This window comes from Triplophysa dalaica, chromosome 19 (genome assembly GCF_015846415.1).
Source record: "Triplophysa dalaica isolate WHDGS20190420 chromosome 19, ASM1584641v1, whole genome shotgun sequence".
NCBI classification, from domain to species: domain Eukaryota; kingdom Metazoa; phylum Chordata; class Actinopteri; order Cypriniformes; family Nemacheilidae; genus Triplophysa; species Triplophysa dalaica.
The window spans coordinates 17,985,305-18,008,613 of record NC_079560.1 but is presented as its reverse complement, the minus strand read 5'-3'; the positions used below and the strand labels follow the sequence as shown (position 1 = coordinate 18,008,613).

Genomic DNA, 23,309 nt, shown 5'->3' with positions numbered 1-23,309 from the left:
ACAGATTACATTGCACTATACTACACATTTTGTTTGTACAATCCTTGGGATCGTTCCCATGCCCTTGGCATTGCTAACACAATGGGCCAGTTGTTCAATGGTAAACTGATCGGATTTTGGTTATCGGATTGGATCAAATCTTGAAAATGAGTTGTTCAAAAGGGAAAGAAGGAATCTGAAATCAGATTAGTTCAGGGAATCCAATCCTAGTTTTAATCTGGATCAAACCTTCAGTTTGTGTTGTTCAAAACTTGTCAGTGGGATTTGGATAACGGTGGTAGCGATGGACAATACCTGCAATGTCAGTGTCTCTCTCTAAGTCCTCTGAGAAAGGCTGAATATAAGATGGCTGTCAAATACCCACACACCAATTGGCTGACGTGCTGTGGCTTGTGTTCAATTAAATCAATCATGCCCAAGGCCTACAAATACTATGTTCACTACAACAGAAGCGGTGAAACCATGGACTCAAAAGGACCTAATTTCACTGTTGCAGAAACCCATGCACTGCTGGAGGGTGTTAAGTGCCATTATGCCTCAATAGTAGGAAGCTCTGTTGCAGGTGGAATGGTGACTAACAAAAGGAAGAAAGACATTTGGGTTGAAATCACCCAGAATGTAAATGCAATGGGGTCTGGCCAGAAGAGGACCTTGGAGCAAGTGAAATTTAGATGGAAGAATCTGAGGGCCAGAGCAACGAAGGACCTTGCTGAGGCAAAAAACACCCAAACAGGCAACAAACCCTTTAAGAAAGGTGAATACACAGATGTGGTTCTGGACATTATTGGAGGTGAGAACTCTAAAGCTCTGCATGGGATTCATGGTGTTGTAGGGGATGGTGAGCCTACAATTGTAGAGGAAAGTGAGCCAGTTCTTCCTAATGCAGAGGAAACATTCATTCTGGATCTCAGCCCTATTATTGAAGAACAACCTGGATCCTCACTGGTAGAGCCAGCAGTCACAGGAGCTCAGAAAAGAGGCTTGAAGCATCCTTTGCCGAATAATAATGATGATGCCTATGAATCACTTCTTAAACGAGAAACTGAAAGAGCAGAAGCACAGATACTCCTGGCAGAGGAACAAATCAAGCTGACCAAACTGCAGCAAACCAAAGCGAAACTTCAGATCCGCCTCCTAAAAGCAGGGCTTGGAAATGCTGGTCTCTCTTCCTCAGATGAAGAAGAACCCTGAACATTCTTTATTTCGTTAACAATTGGATATTTAGCCATTTTATTTTTTAAAGATGTTTTCAAAATATCCACTATGTATTTGTTAATGTATATTTGTTTTTTATTTGTTGTGGTTCAGATGAGGGGTCATAAAAGTAATTATTTAATATAATTATTATTTAATATAATTTAATTAAAGTTAAATTATGAATGGAAGTGGATGTTTATGTTATTTTTGTGTTTTGGCTCAAAATAAACACTTACAGTGACCCTATGTTGGCTCTTACTTCTACCTGTTCTTTACATAGCCCACATTGTGATATGTTGTCCCATTTAGAGCACTGTAATCCGGATTTGAATTTCCACAGCATCAATGTGCAAATAGTGTTCAATGCGGCCTGTAAGATTTTTGACATTGTGGCTAAATGGCCAGGCTCCACACATGATGCGAGAATACTCTCTGAGAGTGACATCAATCAGCTTTTTGAGAGACGCTATGTGCCAGCTAATTGCCACTTGTTAGGGGACAGTGGCTACCCATGCAAACCATGGCTCCTTACACCTTACCTCCAGCCACGCCAAGGGCCCCAATTAAACTATAACAGGTAAGCCAAACAATACAAAAATCATTGAAATGAAATGCAAGCAATATGTTAGAGCATCCAATTAGTGCAATATTTCCATAAAATAATTAAAGGTCTGTATTCTATTGTAGGGCCCACAAGACAACAATATCGGTGGTGGAGCGTGGCGTAGGCCAGCTTAAGAGGCGCTTTCATGTTCTCCACGGAGAGGTGCGGCTGAGGCCTGAAAAAGTCAGCAAAATCATCATAGCCTGTGCAATATTACACAATATTTGCAAGGTTAGACAAATTGCAGAACCTCTGGAGGATGGCCTCGTCCTCTGATGGCGCAATTATTCTCACATGTGTTCCATCAATTACACCCACAACGCCAGGGAATCCTGCAATGTCCATAAATGCCCTTTTATGTGTGTGTAAAGTGCGGGCATCCAGCGGGAATGAAACAAATTGTGTCACAATATTAGGTTGTGACAAAGCTGTCAGTGTTTGGGTGATGACTCTGCTGACGGAGGATTGGGACAGACCCAAGTCATCACTGCTGCATTGTTGCATTTTCCCTGTTGCCAAATACCTCAGGGTTGTGATTACTTTCTTCTCCGGTGTAATAGCGTTGTGGCGTCGAGTTGGTGAAGTAATTGCATCTCTAAGGAGGTCCACCACAAACATGATTCCTGCACGATCCAATCTGTAGCGTCTCAATAATTCTCTGTCATCCAGTGTTTGCAGGACATCTCTCCTGCCTCCTCTGTTGGCCATTTTGTGCAGCTGCTTCGGGGAACTCCTAAGCCACTAAAAGTCCTCTTCCCTGCTCTTAGCAGATCTCGCCTTAGGAGCCCTTTTAAGCGCTAGGAATCTTCAGGAATAGCTTTTATATTAACTGGGATTTTCGTGTCACTTTTAGGGGAAATTCTAAGAAAACGTCATGACTCTGAGAATTTTCTTAGAATTTGGCCGCTAGGAGCCACTTTTTGCACAAAAATTCTTTAGGGATACGGGCCCTGGTGTTTAAATTCAGAGAGCTTTGGGAAACAGAATCCAGGTTGATCATAATACAATTTAGAAGTTTTACAGTACTTAATAATTTGTTCAATTAACATTACTCAAACAATTAAAATCTTAACAACCAAAAATAGTTTAGTTCAAAATTAACGTAACGTTATTACATTAAGTATACTTTAATAATTTATTTTAATAAAATCTACAAAGGCACATAGTATGCATATAAGTTCTGCAGCATCAAACTGACTGAATAAAACAGAGCGTGGTCACTTCAAATAACTGACTACCACACTGTTTCGCATCTGCGAGAAAATTACGCCTTGCAGGAAGCCTCCTTAGACGTTATTTACTCACATAAATAAAAAGCTAAAACAATTGTTTACAGTCCGAACAGAGTTTCTGTGACCGTACACAGCTTGTGATAGAGGTAAGTGCTGTTCATTTGTTGATTGGGTGTCCGTTGCTAAGCGTCTGGTCATATGATTCTGCCCCGCTCCATTTCACACTGGACATGTTCGGGACTGCAATACAGGGTTAACCCTGCAAAAGGATTTAATATTATTTATCAAATGTGCTAGTTAAATCACTCAAAGAAACATTAGTGCTGCATCCGAAAGCTAGAAATACAGAATTAAGACAGTAAGGCAGCAAAGCACCTTCGAATCCAGTGTTCTCTTCTTCTTTTGATACCTACATCTGATTGATTTTTGAAGGCAACATGGATGTATCATTCGCTGCCTTCAATGTCCAACAATGGTATTTGTGTGCACGTGTGAGGAAGGGGATTGAAATGATAGAGCTAAAAAAAATTGCAGCCAAAAAGACGATTGGAACATAGTTAGTATAAATGTAATTAAAATTGTCAGTTTCAATAACCTTTGATTGCATTTCTAGCTGGAAATAAGTGCCGTAGTCATATGTGATTGTTTTTGCAGAGGCTGTCTGTTTATAGTTCAAACATAACTATAACTGGGCATGAAACTTAATGGCTGGGCGCCTCTGGGACCACTGGATTTTAGACCATAGGATTTGCAGTTTAACCATTTAAGGAAATAAAATAAAACTAGAATAAAGAAATCAGGTTCCTACACCCTGAGCACAGGATGACTGTTGAATCGCTTATATGGAATGTCCTGCAATGTCATCAAAGAAAGGCAACAGCAGGGTTGCGCAGATTATACTATTACGGCTGCTACATCATCAAGGTTGTCTCGTTTCATAAAATCAAGTTTGACTCTTCGGAGGCATCCTTTAAATGCAACCTTCTTTGACAGGAATTCGGAGGATGCATGAGGTGCATCCTTTGTTGCTAGAGATAACCCACAATTCTGTGCGTCGGCCAACGTCTGTTATTTGAATAAACGGCAACAGCTGCACATTCACTCAAATATGTGCTGTTTAAATGTTAAAACTTTACAATTCGTGTCACGTTTTTTTAATGTTAGCAGGCATACCTAGTAAATAGGTTTACAAGTGTTTAGTGATTTTTAAACGTTTTGAACAGTAAGGCAAAAAATATATATTTGTTTATATCTTTTGCCATTGTTTAGGGTAGAAAGTAACCAAATTTTTACCTCTAAAATCATGTAATTTATTTTAATTACTTTGAAAGATGTGCGAGTGCAACGTAATGTCATAGTATTTCTGCCAGTATGTCGTTTAATTCTAAATTGAGAATCCTCCATATACCGCATCCTTAAGTGGATGATACCTATGGAGGACACAAGGACGAAGCCTTACGAAACAAGACACAGCCATGTAAAAGCATCTCAGATATGGAGTCTTAATGTATTTATAGCTCTACTGTAACTCTCTAGTAATATAAAAATAAATTTTAATTTGATCGACTATGTGAAGATGTGTTGTGTGGATTTCGATGTTCCCATATTCACTAACCGTTCGTGGTGCCATGTTTGCTCCCTTCCGATTTGAATCTCACTTAAGATGGTGGAATATCCTGTGAAGTCTACTTCGCAGTCCACTTACAGCAAAATGGAATAAACCTATAATGGGTATGACATTACTTTACCACATGAACACCACTTGAGCAAAACCCTCATGTAAATGACTGCTTAAAATATCAGGAAATGCAATTCCGCGCAACATTTCTGTGTCCAGGAAAACCTTATTCCTTTTTAAGTCTTAGGAAACTGCACTTCTAAACGTAGACATCGATCATCACCAGCTTCCTTCCCCGGCATCATCTTACGCTTCAGCGTCATCCAAAATACCACCTATTGGAAAATGGAATGTAGCGCGTTTGCATCAAGCCCTCTCCCGACGAGACATCCACGTAAGCAGGAAAATGACCAAACCGGATCTTTACGGCCTTCTTGTTTCACTCCATTCAACACCTCACCCTAGGAGATCTACAGTGGAAGTACAGGTCACTGGCCATTTGAGTGGCGGCAACCGGACCTATTTCATCCCAGACAGAGCAGCCCTCCGCAAGCCACCCACGATATTCTGCTCCATCAGTCCGCTCCCATATTACCTCGGCAAGCTCGGGCTGCAACCCTGATGAGCAGCCCGCGGGTGCCAGGCTGCCATGTCTTCACTCCAACCGTCCATCATTCACCGATTTCTGGCCGCTGGGCCCGATTTCGGCTACTGGCGTGAGGCTTCCGCCATCGACCCAAGTGAGCCTGCCTCCGCTGGCAGCTCCGGAGGATGCTATTTCCTCCCTCATCTCCATGCCTCTGGCCTATCTACTCATTGGCCACAGCAACAGCCACGCCAATACCGAACCTCGCCACAGCCCTGGAACCACCCCTCATCTAAGGAGGAATCAGGACGCAGACTTTAACAGAAATTCAGCGTGTAAGCGCCATAGGCGGACCCCATGCCAACACAAGGCCCTCAATATTCAGAGTTTATATACGAGTGAATCACCCTCAAAAAACCCTGCTAGAGGCCTCTCTCAACTTCATCATGCAAGCTGATTGACCCAGGACCCTCCAGGATTTGTCTCTCCTCACATTCACTTCCTTCATCTCCTTCCTCAACACCACAAAATCCTTCAAGCCAACTCAATCAAGGGCTTCCTGAGCGGGTGTGCAATTTTTTCACAAACTCATCTTCAACGTACATCTTCCAGTCATATCCAGCTTCCAAACAACCATGCTCATCAAAGGCATTCAGAGGCTGCAGACAAGCCCTGTCCCAAGCCCTGACAATCTCTCTCTTCCAAGTCCTGGCCATCTACATGTCCCAAGCCCTCGCCATCTCTCTGCCGCTCCAGACTAGCCCACGCTCTCAGCTGCAGACAAGCCCTGTCCCAAGCCCTGGACATCTCTCTGTCCCAAGCCCTGGCCATCTCTCTGTCCCAAGCCCTGGCCATCTCTTTGTCCAAAGCCTTGGCCATCTCTCTGCTGCTGCAGCCTAGCCCACGCTATGCCGCTGTAGACAAGCCTTGTCCCAAGCCCCGGCCATCTCTCTGTCCCAAGGCCTGGCCATCTCTCTGTCCCAAGCCCTGGCCATCTCTCTGTCCCAAGCCCTGGCTATCTCTCTGTCCCAAGTCCTGGCGCGATCCTGAGCCTACACCCTGACCAAGGCCCGCTTCCTGTCCCAGGCCCACTCTTTTTCTCAGGCTCACATTCTGTCCCACACTCACTCATGTTCCCAAGCACTTTGCCACAAGGGCAGCCTATGGATTATACCTTTTGAGGGATAAATTTGATATTTGCTGTTAGTGTTTTTGGGGTTACTCAAGGTTCGGGCGGTGAGCTCGGGGGCTACCCTCCCTTACAGCCTTCCAAACAAGCTTTCCTCGCTACTCCTGCTTAACATAAATCATCTGTATAGGCGAACTAGTGAAATAGTACAAAGTGAGCCTAAGTGACAAACATGTTTGGATACATTGCCGGTTTCCTCTCCCTTAGGAATTTCTTTCTCCTTTTGCATATTAGTACCACAATTAATTGTTATTCCAAAATACTTTTATATATTTTGTGTTGCGAATTAATAATGGGTTTTTTGCATTTGTCAGAAAGGATACAAAGGACATTATACAGTATGATAACCAGTTGGGAAATTGCTAATACTTGATGAAATGTGCTTCCTTTCACTGAATTTAATTGAAACAGATTTACAGAACTGAGCAAGAGAGTGTTGAATTTAGCATATCAAACAATAATTATTTGAATTTATGTAAAATATTTAGATTTTCTTTTAAATTAAAAATTAAATCAAACCAATAGTTCACATAGTGCAAGTTCATAATCTTAGTAAAATTCATATATAATCCAATTAATGTTTTAAACTTTTTAGAAAGTGGCCTTAAAATAAAGAAGAAATTGTTGTGTTAAATTTGACTGCACATGAATGGGCACACCTGCGATGGGTTGGCACTCCATCCAGGGTGTATCCTGCCTTGATGCCCGATGACTCCTGAGATAGGCACAGGCTCCCCGTGACCCGAGGTAGTTCGGATAAGCGGTAGAAAATGGAATGGAATATATATATATATATATATATATATATATTAATATATATTTTTAAATAATCAATAAATATTTTCAGACTGAAGTCTGGGTCTGTAGAGTAATGAAATCTATTTAAAAATTTGACAAAGAGTAAAATAAAAAAAGGTAGGGAAAATGACAAATGTTAATGTGACCTTTATGTAACAAAATACATTTGTTATTTTAATACAATCAGTACAATCGATGGCTAACAAGTAAAAGGAGATCTATAGAGTTATATTCATGATGCTAAAAATGGCAACATTATGTTGCTGAACGCTCAGTGCTTTTGAGACAATATTCAACTGACAGTCAACATGAGTTTGCTCATCTTTAATGCGTTGAGAGCTTTGAAGAACATAAGATTGCACTCACCTTTAGATACAGAGTATGTGTTTCAAATGGTAGAGAGGCATCACTGTTCTCCCAGAAGACTGGCTGGATAAAAATGGTTGCATTCTGTTTGTGAATACTTATTTCACTTTTAAATTTCTGAGAGTAAGTGACCATACGTGCATGAAGCAAGGATACAACAAAGCACAGGACAAAACTGACAAGCAGACTGTTTTTTTACATTTTATGGCTTTATTACAAAAACTATGAAATAATAATGTTTAACTATTTTGTATTTATCGTAAAGCTGTTTTGCAAAAATATTAAAAGTGTGACATTTTCTGCAAATAAGGTGACAGATTCGTATGTTATTTCAACCTGATCTCATGGGAAGTAAATTTGGATTACAAATTTGCTAAATGCATAAATACAAATTTGAAGATTTCATTTTATTGGTGCTCCAAGACATGCATCATCCAATTAAACACAAGTTTTGACTTTTTAGATCAAATCATGCATTTGCAAATATAAGAAAGTATGTGCGGCCGAGACTTATTTACAATGTCATGATACATAAAGCAACTGAATCTCTTTTGTTTCTTTTTTCCTTCTTTCTTTCTTTCTTTCTAGTTTGCATAGATTGTGTGTTATTTTGTTTGAATGTCAATTGCCTAATTCAAATTATTTTTTTTATTATAAAGTAATTAATTTACTCTATAATTCTTCAGCATTTACTAATCAACATACAGGAATTGTAAAGTGCCGGATGTATGCAGAGCTAAAGGCCTGAAATCACACTCTGTATGCGCAGATGACCAGACGATATAGTGTAATTACAACAAGGTTGTGAACGTTTAATGCCAGCCAATGCACAGATTTTATTTTGACCATGTGTTAAAATAATCACAGATTATATGGGTGTTTTAAGGTCAGGCCGATTCTATCGTGTAGGAATGTGAAACAAAACATTGCATATTAATATCCATTTTTGTTGGTCAGCATAATCAAACATGGAAATAAGATATTTCATAGATTTCATATGCCAGTATATCACTTTAGCATTTTTTTTAATTACACTCTCATGCTATTTGGCCCTGTTTAGTATCTGGCCCCAAGCGTTTAGCATAGCATAGTTTTATAATCAATGAATGACATACAGGTTTAGAAGCTCTGCATAGCAAGCTAATAGGATAATATCCACATTTATATCAAAAAGAAAAACAACTCCAACTTTACAGTTAATCTGGATTAGTTTTAACATGTAGTCATATTATTGGCTTTGAGTAGTCTGTCTTCATTTAATATTTGCAGAATAAACCCTTAAAATTTGCTTTATTTTGCAAACACAAACCTGTTGGATATTAGGGGAAAAAATTGATTTGAAAAAGGTTATAAGCTCATTTGTAACAAATAAACTGGAAGATGTGAAACAGAACTGCGAATGAGAAAGGGAATGGGAGTCGCTTGCGTTTTTCTCTTCAAATTTATTAAATCAGAAAACCCCTAACAAATAAACACTAGTACTGTTTCCCCATGAAATATGTATTTGTTACATCATTTTCATTTTCAAGTTATTCTTTTTTTACTGTTCTGAGAATTAGCAGAACAGAGTGTGTTAGTCATGAACTTGTATGTCATTTCCTATAAACCTTAGAGCATTTGTGATTGATCAGATAGAATTGGCACATTATCAAAGTTAACTAAGATTTTTTAAGACTGTTTATTGTAACTAATTATTCATGAGATTTTTCAGGTCAGTGAAAGGGCGCTTCTTGTTTATGTAAACATGCACTAGACAGAGTGCATTTTGATTGCTCCTAATTCTGCCCCTAAGGCTGGATATACTTTGATATATAGCATACAGTATGTGCTCTTAAAAAATTCCTAAGTAGCATTTACATTACATTAGTTAGACAACTTTTTCGCCCCAAAACAATTTATGAGGCATTTGGGTTAGACATTTTATATCACCTGGCACCAAGCCTCTTCAAAATGTCTTAAATGTGTCTAACTTAATAGTTATGAGTTTGTTCAGATGTTTTATTTCTGCCAAGGACATCGGCTAATAAAACAGACATTTCTGATCATTCCTTTTCTGTTAATCTTTATTCTGTGTAGTTTTTATACTTCAATATTGAACCTCAGAACACACAAACAATATTATAATCTTGGATAAAACTTGACCTTAATGATTCTTGATAACCCAACAGATTAGATGAGAATTAATGTGCACTGTGTTCTTTAATATGCAGTGCCATATAGTCCAGTAAACCCAGGATGACCAGGGCCAAGTTTTTCATATGGCCAACCTTAGTGCTGAGCATTAAAATTTTGCATTCATGGCACAACCTGACATCATTGAAAAGGCCAGGGGCATAAATTAAAACCTGTATTCTATTTTAATAATGCCCAGCGGCTAAAGGAAGGTTATGGACCATGTAGACACAATGCTTTAGTTTATGTTGAGTAATCTGGACAATTCACTAAAACACAATGTCATGTAGTGAATTAGCAGTAGTTTGCAGCAATAGTTTTGGGGTGAATAGAACTTTGGCCTATTTTATTCTATTTTATTTGTTGTGGCTGGAAAAACATGTGGAAGACATAAAAAAATATATACCCTGGTAAATTTACAATACATTTTAATGATATAGTATTTAGCCTAACAATTTTCTAGTTAAAGCATAGGTCAGTGACATAAAGAATAATTAATTTATTAAGCATGAATTAAAGCTTCCACAATTCATCCCAAACCGCCTTTACTTTTGACAGCACACTCTTTGCTAATGAGAGAATAATCTTATAATTGTTTTTGTAATACGTCTCAGACATGGAAGGAAGGAGGCGGGAACCTGCAAACATTTAAACAAACATTTAATAAAGTAATAATAGCCCTCACGGCCGACCGCCGGCGAACATAACACAAATACAAATACAAACATGTTCGGGCCCGGTCCTCTCTCCTCGTACCTTCTGTCAGCTCGTTCTTTTATGCTTCCGATCTCCACCGTCAGAAATGCGGAGCCGGTGTGCGCACAGCTGATAGCCATTATCACTCACGCCACCGGCCCCGCCCCTTTGTCTGACGGCTCTCGCCACGCCTTCCTCGCTACAGTTTTATTACCGTAATGGACACATTCTAGAGGAATTCTGTTCACAAGAGATGTCTTTCACTCTATAAAATAAAGGTGCTTCACGATGCCATAGAATAACCTTTTTTTGACTAAATGGTTCCATTAAGAACCCTTTACACCCGAACTACCTTTGTGTCACACAAAAGGTTCTTTGTGGCTAAAGAAGGCTCTTCAGATTATAAAAATGTATGAAAGAGATGGTTCTTTAAAGAACCTTTGACTTAATGGAGTGTTCTTGAACCTTAAAAGATATCTTAGGCCTACTAACTTGAATGTTCATGTGTCATGCTCATTGCTTTTATTTTTATTTAGCATGTTTCTGGGAAACACCTTATAGTAAATTATTTCCATTTGGTTCAAGTGTTCGTTCCTTTTTGTGTCATGGCTTGCTGTAAAAAAAAGATCTGAATATTTGACCTTGCATCCCACTCTTGCATCCCCAGTAACTGAATTGTAAAACCTCTCAATATAAACAAATAAGATTAAACCTTTATTAATTCATTGCATTTGGAGATCAAAGGGTTCTGAATATATGTGTTTAAAAAAATCTAGAAAAAAATTAATTCAAATAATTTAATTTAAATTCAAATAAATATAGAATTGTTGAAGCGATTTAAAACGTCTTTGTTTCTATACTCTGCAATAGGCCCATTAAAGACTTCAGAATCGAAGAGATGTGAGAATAGCTGTCCATGGTGCTGAAGTGCTTCGCCTTGACGCCCGCTAGATTTTTTTATTTCCTTACACAAATAGGCGCTGACACAAAATACTGTCGTTGTACATCAATGAGACTAATATGTGACATCTGTAAAATGTACACAGAAAATGTTTGTACATCACGTGGAATTAACACGATTTTTTTATTTCTCATCTTGTGACGCATGACAGCTTCCTGTTCCGTCATCATCGTCTTGTCTCTCTCCCCTCTCTCTCTCTCTCTCTCTCTCTCTCTCTCTCTATCTAAAAATCACAATCTAAATAATGTTTACACACACACAACAATGTATTCACATAACAACAATATAATTGTAATTATTATCTAGTGCTGAAATTATATTATATTCGATTTATAAAAGTAATTATACTTCTCATGTCAACAAAAAAATCATAAAAACTGCATAGAACATCCACAACGTTAACAATAAAAATAATTAATAAAGATATGCTGACAAAAATCAACGTTGCAAACTGTACATATTCATTTTAATATAAAATATATTTGATAGGCCTAAATTATAATGAAAGAAAACTGCTTAATATTTTAATGAAACTGTTTTGACTCTAAACAGATGAGTAGTGATCGAAGATGTTCAAAAATGCCTGAACTTGAACTGTTTTCAAATTCCATTTTAAAGCAGAGTTGTTGCGTTGCTTGGCAACCATAAATAACCCACAGATATGAAATTACATTTGACCAAATAGTTACTGACATTTTTTACTTTTTTGAACTTCCGTTTCATTATCACATTGTTCTAGCACCCTTTAAATTCTGTAGAACATATAAGATTAAAAAAATTGATATGAGCACTATATATCTACAGTATGCAAACGTAGCACCCATTAATAACAGTTAATGTATTTAACGAACCCAAACGCATCTGTATAAAAAAACTACCACGCAACAAAACGAATTGCCTAATGCATCCACTCATGCATGTCTACAAATCGCAGAAAGGTTATATTGAAGAAGCTTGTGTGCTTATTCGATCCCTACCACGCATGTGTTGCTGTGTGCTGCAGCGGCGCGCATCAGCTCCTCTGACTCTACACACTTCATCTGCATTCACACATTTAACAGATACACAGTCTGGACCTAATAGCACTCAGAGATACCACGTTTATCTTTCACATATTCCGTCGGCGATTCAACTCGCGATTCGCGTTATTTTGTCACGGTTCCATTGCGTTGCAGTAACGGCTCGTAGACGCTAAAGCAAACTCGATCTGCTAGGTGTCATAGCGACGAAAGGCAGTAAATAAGGGGACACGTCCATCTGCGTGAAGAGAGAGGAAGATGGTGATCATGGCGTCTCTTCATCTATCCTCTCAATGCCTTAATGCGATGGCCGTACCCACGGTCACAGTCAAGCTATTTCTATGGGCTTTTCTAATAGCACATCTTCCATTAAGGTAAGAATATTATACCGACAGCCGAATATAGGCTAACACATGCATTTGCTGTCGTTTAGAAGGTTAACGTTCAAGCGTTTGGTACTGTCTATAGTGGTGCTCTGTTTCTCTTGAATTGCTCTAATCCGTTAGCCTTAACGGATAGTGTTTTTTGTATAGGAATGTTTAAATTTGTTGATATATAACAGACTGTCAGATATACTGTTATGTGGCACAAATTAAAATAATCTATTGACATTAGGGTTTGCGGTTATATTTACGGTGCAGGAGAAATCCTTCGTCCGACAACACCTTGAAATAAGGCTTTAATGTCGTATGGGTCATTATAATTATTATTGCAATAATCATGTTACTAAAGTCCTAATAGTTTGTTTTTAGTAGGGGTATCATGTTTCAAACACAGACGTAAAAGCGAATTATATAAATTATAAAGGGTTACCCTTCACAACAGGGCAGACTAAGCATGCATTGGTTTCTCATTGTAAATAGCCAAGAGCTATAGAGCTTGATAATGTTCATAGCTTTATCATGTACATGAAGCCATTTCAGTAAAGACGTTTGTTTTAAATGAGGGGTTTGAACCGCCTCCTCAAAGAATTAAGAATGAATTCATCGGTCTGGCCTAGCTAAACCATCTGAAGCGTCTAATCCCCCAAGTGACCATAAACCACCATAACAAAGTGTTGAATATTTGAATTCAAATAAAATTAACATAAAATGTTTACAGTAAGATTATCCCTAATATTACCCTAATATTCCCTTTTGATGTTAATAGCAAGTTGTCTTATAATTAACAAAACAAAAGCCCTTTCCAGTTTCTGTAGACAGTATGTCAACACACAAACTAAACTGTGCTTGCCACATTATTTCATGGGGTCTTTAAAGACTGGAGTTTTTTGTTATTAAGGTTGATCAGAAGCCTTCTGAGACTGATAAATGAATATACAGTGTTTTCATTATCTTAAAATCCTGTGTTGATCATTTTCATTATAAGTCATATTGTGAAGTAGGTATTGTGAAGCATACAACGAGGCTTGCTATGAATCTGATAATGGTTTTATGCTGTAAAAGCAAGGTTACATAATGACATCCTGTTTTGCATTGACAACACTGTAAACACAATCAACTTAATCACTGTAGTGCAAAAGTTGCCTTGAATCTTTAAGTTAAATTGGCTTTTTAATAATTTAAGATTAAATTATAATAAATTGGGTTATTTTTCATAATTTATCAAATTAAGTAAAAGGACATATTACTATTTTTTGTAATAATGTTCTGGTTACAGTGAAAATTGTAAGTTCAAAGGATTTGTAAAGTTTTTCTTTAATGTGTTTTACTGTGTTAACCATAATACACTAAACAGTAACTTTATGAGACATTAAGTTTAATTTTAGCCTACTTCATTCATTGTTCAGCTATTATTAGTTGTATTAGTTTTTGTAGTTAAGATTATAGATATCAACACAATGCTGCAGCTCGATTACACCATGTCAACTAGTAATAGTAGTGCACTCTTAAAAATAAATAGTTGATTATTAGCAAATGTTTGTGTTATGCTATTTAACACATTATGTGTTGATTCTGTGTGAAATGAATGAAAGGGACAAAACAAGTTGTGTTAAAAGTAAGACCAAATGTGTTGTCCCGAAAATAACACAAATATGTGTTAAAGTGGCCATTCCGCACGATCGCATTTATAAAACGTTAGTTAGTGTGTAACATTGCTATTATAGCATAAATAATATCTGCAAAAGGATAAAGCTCAAAGTTAAATGCCAAGCGAGATATTGTCTTTAACAGAATTCACTTTTTAAGGACAACAGAGAACGGCTGGAATTGACTACAACCCTCTACTTCTCGGGGTACATGACGTCACTATTCCGAGTGCTTTTAATAACCTCGGCCCAAAGGAATACGCCAAAAAAGGGTTGAGGTCTTCCTTAAAGAAGTGGAGTAGTGTTCGGTTATCAGAGATTGTAAAACATTTGACTGAGCTGCGCGCTTCATTACTTTCACATTCATCAGAGTCCTACAGCTGGTAATAAGAATTCCAATACACACATCCTAAGATAGCCAACGGTCAAATAACAGCTTCCATGACTATAACATCTGCTGTGAAAGCTGTTCTGTGTAATACACTGATATTGTGTGTGTATGCACATACCTCTGTCTAAAACACTTCACTGAAACGTCCTTTGAAGTCATGCTTGCAGTCTCCTTGTCAATCTGCTTGTTTTATAATCCAACTCGGGTCCAATATAAAAAGGCAAAACTAACTCTTCTGTTATTAGTGATAATATAAACGGTCTGACCCGACCGGTCCGGTGTCATTTCCCTCTCCATAGTAGAAAAAACAGGATCTCTAAAAAAGATTGATGTTTGCACATTCACTAGCAGACCTCCGTTACACTTTGATCGATCCGCATGTTTTTACCCGATGAAGTGAATTTGCGCTATTGTAACTGTTTATTGCTAAAAGCCTAAAAGCTTATGAATTCAAGTGCACTGAGAGGGGGGCCGACCAATCACAACACCTTGAGGAGCGGAGTTTGCTGATATGGTATGGGTGGGACATCGTCACACAAACACTCTTAAACGGGGGACAATTCACAACAGATATGGTCAGCTTTACAAATCAGAGCGTTTCGGAATGCTGGACTTTGAAGAAACCGGAAGAAATCCAGTCATTTCGTGAGAAGAGAGACAACGGTGGAAGATAGACTTTAAATATGTGAAATTTAAATGTTTTTTTAAACTAGAAACATGAACAACTATTGTTTAATCTCAAAAAACACAATCAAAGTTTCAAAACAGGGAAAAAACGGGGCCTTTAAGGACAGTTGTGTTTAAACAACACATTTTGCGCTTAGTTAAGGACCACACACAAAATATGTTGTTTTAAAGGGGTCATATGACACGGGTAAAACAAATATTTAGTTTGTAGTTGATGTAAAAATGCTGTATTTTCCACATACCGTGCATGTTTGTATCTCTTCTTTGAACCCGCCTCTCTGAAACGCGCAGATTTTTTACAAGGCTCATCGCTCTGAAAAGCGAGGTGTAGTTGGCCAGTTAACCAGTGCAAAGTGATTGGTCGAACACTGCAACAACTCACGGAAATGTAACGCCTCTTGCAATATATTAGGAACATCAGGTTCCAAAGCATTTGTACTGACAGCAGTGTTTCCCATAGGGTTGTGACAGACTTGTTGGGGTGGTGACGTCACAAGATAATTAGCATATTTGTGCTAATCACGTCACGTATTATATATCGTCACGTTTGTATCGTGTTAGTGTTAACACTTGATATCTTTTTATCTTCTACTCTCTGATCTGTCACATTATACTGTATTTAACAACTGAATGCCACCAGCAGTCACTTTAACTGCTGCTAAAATCTTAATTAAAAACGTAACATCATCGGACAAAATCAGAAAAACCCTTCTTTGATTTTAAATGCAAGTGACATTTAAAAAAACGACATGGAGCTAACTTTACGCGCGGAAGAGAGGCAAAGGGCTCGCGCACACACACTGAGCTCATCGGAAGAGAGTGCATGCCAACACGGAAAAAGAGGACGCGGATGCAGCTACGCACCACTCACACCGAACAAGTCAGAAAAGTGATAACAAATATACTTGGGTGGCCATTAATATACCTGGGCGGACCGGCCAAGCAAATGCATTGAACGGGAAATGCTGGAAAGGTACAATCAGATTTAAAAGTATGCCCACCTTACTTGCGTGTACAATTGGGGGTTCTTTGTCAAATCACACCACAAACTGACGTGGATTTGTGGGGGTTTGGTTACACGAGGCGTTTTAGGCAGGTCTGGGTGAGCATTCGCTTTTGAACCTGTTCATTTTAGGTTGTCGAAAATGCATTCGACCATTTTGTGTTCGTAGATACACAAAACCATAAAACGTAGATACAATATCACCATGTGATGAAAAGATGGGTGTCTTTGATAGCACACAGCATACTGGTTTAAGAGCACAGCCTATAGTAACACCTTAACCTTATCGTGAAAAACCTTCTGAAATAAAGCTCATAATTGTAGGAGTTGTCCCATATTTTGGATAATGCAATAAGCTGTTGGGGTCTGATATTAGCTTAATCAATTTCAAGGACAAAGTATTTTTTCCTACCATTTATTTATGTGCTGATGTGCCATGGATTGATACAATTACTTCTTTACTTCAAACAAAGAACTGGATTGAGATTAAAAATGTGTTGCAGCTCTTTTATGAAAGGGTAGATATCAATCAGTTCCTAATACAAATAAAACATGTATAGTAAAATAAACAAGCAACTTTTCAAAGTGTGGAAAATACATTTCGAGCTGGGCAACAAAGCAGATGGCAACATGGAAAGGTTGCATGTTCTCTTTCGTCCTGTTCATATCTAAACAAAATATTTAAAAAATATAAAAGGACATTTACATAAACGTAGCATGTGATGCTGGCACGAATATGAATCCTATTAAAATATTAAATAAAGATGATGAACAAATAAAAGTTCAAGAGACATTTAGAAACCAATCCTTCTATCTACAATCCTAAGGGAATTTCGAAGTAATGTTTGGCCTATATGGATTTATAAATAAACCTTTTTTTTCTAGTTTCAAAAAAAGTTTTGCTGTGTGTTACATACTCATATCTAATGTCAAATAAGGGTTCTGAAGTGGAGAACCACCATCATAAAGCACAGTTGCAAATATCACGTTGCACTAGGCACTATCTGATCGGACTGATCTGATTTAGTTGGGTTTAACATAGTCTGTGAATAGCCAGAGTGCTTAGAGGTCATCTAAGTAGGGAATTAAAGACTATTACAGGTCAGATGATGTGCCTGTAATAGCTTTGTATCTTCTAGCCTGTGCTGAAGCTATGGATGTGGTCACATGAATCTTGGCTTGTCTACAGACTCATCTTGTGGTGGACAAACACAACAGATGGTGTATTTTGATGAAGTAGTTGGACTTAATAAACAAAATAGCACCAGGGTCCCATGAATGCAAATCTTCTCTTCTTCGACATGAGCCGCATATACAGTAAAGCAACAGGATTTGGCACTGTAGTGCTGCATGGGCTGATTGTTTATTGTGATGCTAATGAAAATCTGATCCAGTGGCTATCGACAGAAAGAAGCCGTATGGACCACACTGTCTTTTCAGGCTAAGACATAACATCATCGCAAAACAGAGGTTGTGTTTGCATGCTATGTGAAACATTTTAGATTCTAATGAAAAACATGTACAACTGACTGAATTTCATGTATTTTGCCACATTTTAAGCATTTTTTTTACTGAAGAGTTTTATACAAAGCTCACACCATTTTTATTGATGTCAAATGAAGTCATAATTTCTAAACATATATTTATATTTGTTCAAAGAATTTACTTAGTTATATCTGTAGTAAATCCCATATACTATATAGTTAAGTCTACATATTATATATTTTAAAGAAGTGGTAGAACAGTTGCTTTGCCTGTATAAAGTTTGGGTTCAGTTCCAGAATCATCCACATCCATTCAAAATTTCGATTTATTCTTTTTAATTACAAACAAGGCTGGAATACACGACTTCACAGATTAAAAGAACTAGACATCACAGACTTTCAGAAAAACGGGGCATCACACAGTACACAATAAACAAGTCCAGACTGAAAATCTGAGCAAGAGTCTTTACACTCATGTGGAGTTGGTGGTCTAGTGGGTTAAACCACTGAACTGGTAAATCAAAAGGTTGCTGGTTCGATCCCAGCAGCCACCACCAGTGTATCCTTGAGCAAGACACTTTACTCCACGTTGCTCCAGGGGGATTGTCCCCGTAATAAGTGCACTGTAAGTCGCTTTGGATAAAAGCGTCTGCCAAATGCCTAAATGTAAAATGTAACTCATGCATTTGGCAGACGCTATTATCCAAAGCAATTTACATCGCATTGTACTATGCACTTGTTTCTGACTATGTGCAATCTCCTGGGATTGAACTCATGACCTTTGAATTGCTAACGCCATGCTCTAACCTCTGAGCCATAGGAAAGTCTTGTAGTGTATATCAGCCTTTAGGAACACAAATGCACATTATGGAGTGAAATATCCATTCCATTAATAATTTAGATATATCATCCTAAGATTGTTTTTAATAAAGAAGTTAAAATGCATCCTTTCGAGTTTACAAAGGATTTTAGTCTCCTTCATAAACGCCGAACAAGAGAAAAGATGGACAGATTGTGGGTCTTTCAGAACAGTTAGATTATCTCTACTGGACCTTTAATATCAAATCAAGGCATTTTAAGCTTAATGTTACCTTTGAGAAAGAGTTTACAGTTTCTTCTCTTTTTGCATTCACTGACTTTTTAATTTCAACTCAACTCAACTCAATTTTATTTATATAGCGCTTTTTACAATTTTCATTGTTACAAAGCAGCTGTACATGAGACACATTGAAAACAAGTATGAATTCTAAAGCAGCCCCCCCGGCCAGGCAGATAGTGCAAAATAATATGCAAACGGTGGTGAGGAACCCAAAACTCCCATCGAGAAAAAAAAACCTCAGGGGAACCCAGGCCCAACCAGGGGATTCCAGTTCCCCTCTGGCAAAAGCTGCTGCCTCTGCACAAGCTCAACAGTGCTTGCACAACAAGGCTTAATAAAAATATAAAAATTAAGGATTTAAGATTATCATTAACAATCTAATAGCATTTGAAATGTTGTAGGAAAAACAAAGTTGTCGCGTCCTTTATCCAGCTCTATCCTCTTAGCTCTTGTCAGGTCACCGCTTTCCATTCTCAGCTCTGCCATCAGGTCTGGGCATGAACTGCATCCTGCGGTAACCTTGGAACAAAGAGACAAGACTGGCTGAGAGTAGAGTACTGTTCTGCACTCTTTGATGCAGCAAGTACATCATTTGTTGTTGGATGTGTTCCTGGTTCCGGTTGATCTAAATAATGCAGCCTAAATCCTCTGGGGATTAATATTATGGAGGTGTAGTGTATGCAAGATTAAAAAGATGAGTCTTTAGTCTAGATTTAAACTGACAGAGTGTGTCTGCCTCCCGGACCGTGCAGGGAAGAATATTCCAAAGTTTAGGCGCTAGATAAGAAAAGGATCTACCACCTGCACTTGATTTTGAAATTCTAGGTATTACCAACTGACAGGACGCCTGAGAGCGTAATGTACGCGGAGGTCTGTAATACAATAGAAGTTCATTCAAATACTGCGGCGCTAGACCATGTAGGGCTTTATAGGTAATAAGCAAGATCTTAAAGTTAATGCGATGCTTTATAGGTAACCAGTGCAAGGTTGACAGAACCGGGGTTATATGCTCATACTTTTTTGTACGTGTAAGAACTCGAGCTGCCGCGTTTTGAACCAGTTGCAGTTTTTGTAATAGGCCCGCAGGGCAACCACCTAGAAGTGCATTACAATAATCTAGTCTTGATGTCATGAATGCATGAATTAATTTCTCTGCATCTGACATATGACAGCAAAATGCAATTTTACATGTGTTGGCGACATGGCTTTCAAATGACAGAGTACTATCGAATACAACGACAAGATTCTTAGCTGATGACGAGGATTTTATGGAGCATCCGTCAATCGTTAAGCAGTATTCTTGGTTGTTACGCATAGCAGTTTACGGTCCAGTAAGTAACACTTCAGTTTTGTCCGAGTTTAGTAGTAAAAAATTGTTACTCATCCACATTTTTAAGTCAACTATGCAATCCTTTATTCGATGAAACTGCTGGGTTTCGTGAGGCTTCGAGGAAATATAAAGTTGAGTATCATCAGCATAACAGTGAAAGCTAATTCCCTGTCGCTTTATTATATCTCCTAGAGGTAGCATGTGTAATGCGAAGAGCAGAGGCCCCAAGACTGAGCCCTGTGGTATACCGTACTGGACTTGTGATTTGCATTTGCACCTCATTGTTTATTGCTACAAATTGAAAACGGTTGGATAAATAAGACTTAAACCATTTCAATGCTATTCCGTTAATGCCGACGTAATTTTCGAGTCTATGTAGAAGTATGCTGTGGTCAATGGTGTCAAATGCAGCACTGAGGTCTAGCAGCACCAATAACGAAATACAGCCACGGTCAGATGATAAAAGCAGATCATTTGTAACTCTTATCAAAGCAGTCTCTGTACTGTGACATGCTCGAAATCCAGACTGGAATTCATCATTAATGTCATTCCTTTGGAGGAAGGAGCATAATTGAGTTGAAACTACTTTTTCCAGAACTTTAGATATAAAAGGTAGATTCGATATAGGCCTGTAATTCCCTAATTCTTTAGGGTCGAGTTTTTTTTTTTAAAAGAGGCCTTATAACAGCCACCTTAAATGCTTTAGGCACATGTCCTAATGTCAGAGATGAGTTAATAATACTGAGAAGAGGATCTATAATTTCTGGGAGCATTTCTTTCAGTAGTTTTGTAGGTATAGGGTCTAGCATGCATGTTGTTGATTTGGATGATCTAATGATTTTAGACAGTTCATTGTGATCTACTGTAGAAAATAATTGCAATTTCTCCTTAGGGGTGCTGTAGTTAGTTTGTTCAGCGAATTTCCCTACAGGTTGCATTGTTATAATTTTTTCTCTTATATCTTGGATTTTACTCGTGAAGTAGTTCATAAATTCATCACTGTTATGCTGATAATCAGAATCTGACGTCGATGACGACTTATTTTTTGTTAATTTAGCCACGGTGTTAAATAAAAACCTAGGGTTGTGATGGTTTTCCTCTATTAGTGTTGAAAACTAGGCGGATCTAGACGTTTTTATGGCATTCCTGTAGTTTCGAGTACTATCCTTCCATGCTATACGAAATACCTCTAAATTAGTTTTCTTAAAGTTGCGCTCAATTTTCCGGGACGCTTTTTTTAGAGTGTGTTCATTATACCACGGTGTTGGGCTGCTATTTTTAATTTTCTTTAAACGCAGAGGAGCAACTGTGTCTAATATTTCCGAGAAAGTAGAGTTAAAATTTTCAATAGTAGTGTCAAAATCGTCAACGTTTTTACTCATGCTAGATATTTTAGACAATTCAGGCAGATTATCGAGAAACGCATCTTTGGTAGTTGAAGTAATCGTTCTACCATATTTGTAACAAGGAGTTTGATTTGTAGCCGTAGTCCATTGAAGCAAACATAATATCAGATAATGATCCGAAATGTCTTTACTCTGCTGAACGATTTTAACATCGTCCACATTTATACCATAAGAAAGTATTAAATCTAAAGTATGATTACGAAGGTGAGTGGGTCCTGACACATGTCGACTAACGCCCATGGAGTTAAGAGTGTCTTTGAAAGCCAGTCCCAAGGCATCTGTATCATTGTCTACATGGATATTAAAGTCACCGACGATAAGGACTCTATCTGCGTCCAGTACTAGTTCTGATAAGAACCCACCAAAATCTTTAATAAAATCTGTGTGGTGCCCTGGGGGCCTATATACAATAGCTAGAATACATTTTAAAACTGTTTTGTCCTTAGTATTAGGTGTCAATACGTGAAGTACCATGACTTCAAAAGAATTGTATTTAAAATTAGACTTCTGAGAGGTGATAAGAGAATCATTGTAAAGTGCAGCGACACCTCCCCCTCTACCTTTTAGACGAGGCTCGTGTTTATAGTAATAATCTTGGGGAACGGATTCATTTAGAGTAATATAATCATCTGGCTTTAGCCATGTTTCTGTCAAACAAAGCATGTCTATTTTATGATCGGTTATCAAATCGTTTACAAAAAGTGCTTTATTTGAGAGAGATCTAATATTAAGCAATCCGAGTCGTAACAGTTGATTATCTGTAGTTTGTTCATGTTTGATTTGTTTAACGTTTATTAAATTACTTTCAAGAGGTTTACGCAATATCTTATGTTTGCTAATCCGGGGGACAGACACAGTCTCTATTTTATGTTGTTTGTAAGAAGGGATTTTTACATGTTGTATATTTTGTGTATTCGGTGACGCGAGACGGCAAGCAGACAGTTGGTTAAGCCATTCTGTCTCCTTCCTGACCTGGGCCCTAGGTAGTCAGACTTTAGCATTATTAAGACTGTGTGCCAAATTTCTAGAGAGGAGGGAAACCCCATCCCAGGAGGGATGGAGACCATCTCGTTTCAACAGGTCAGGTCTGCCCTCAAAACTCTTCCAGTTATTTATAAAGTCTATATTATTCTGCAGGCACCACTCAGACAACCAGCCATTTAGTGATGATAATCTGCTATAAATCTCATCACCACGGTAAGCAGTAAGGGGGCCAGAGAATATTACAGTGTCTGACATCGTTTTTGCGAGCTCACACACCTCTTTAATATTATCTTTAGTGATCTCCGATTGACGGAGTCTAACATCATTTGTGCCGACATGAATAACAATCTTACTGTATTTACGATTAGTCTTAGCCAGTACATTTAAATTTGACTTGATGTCAGGCGCTCTGGCTCCCGGTAAACATTTGACTATGGTGGCTGGTGTCTCTATGTTAA

At 38.1% G+C, this 23,309-nt stretch overlaps 1 protein-coding gene across 4 annotated transcripts in view; it reads left to right on the top strand.

Annotated features, from left to right (window-relative positions):
• The first annotated feature begins 12,428 nt into the window (after positions 1–12,428).
• The window catches only part of gabrg2 (gamma-aminobutyric acid type A receptor subunit gamma2), a 65,240-nt gene continuing 54,359 nt past the window's right edge, over positions 12,429–23,309 (top strand). For all 4 annotated transcript variants that reach the window (XM_056730790.1, XM_056730789.1, XM_056730788.1 and 1 more), the window contains exon 1: positions 12,429–12,812. In XM_056730790.1, the coding sequence (XP_056586768.1) occupies positions 12,697–12,812 (116 nt within the window). In that variant the 5' untranslated portion in view covers positions 12,429–12,696. The remainder of the gene's footprint in view (positions 12,813–23,309) is intronic.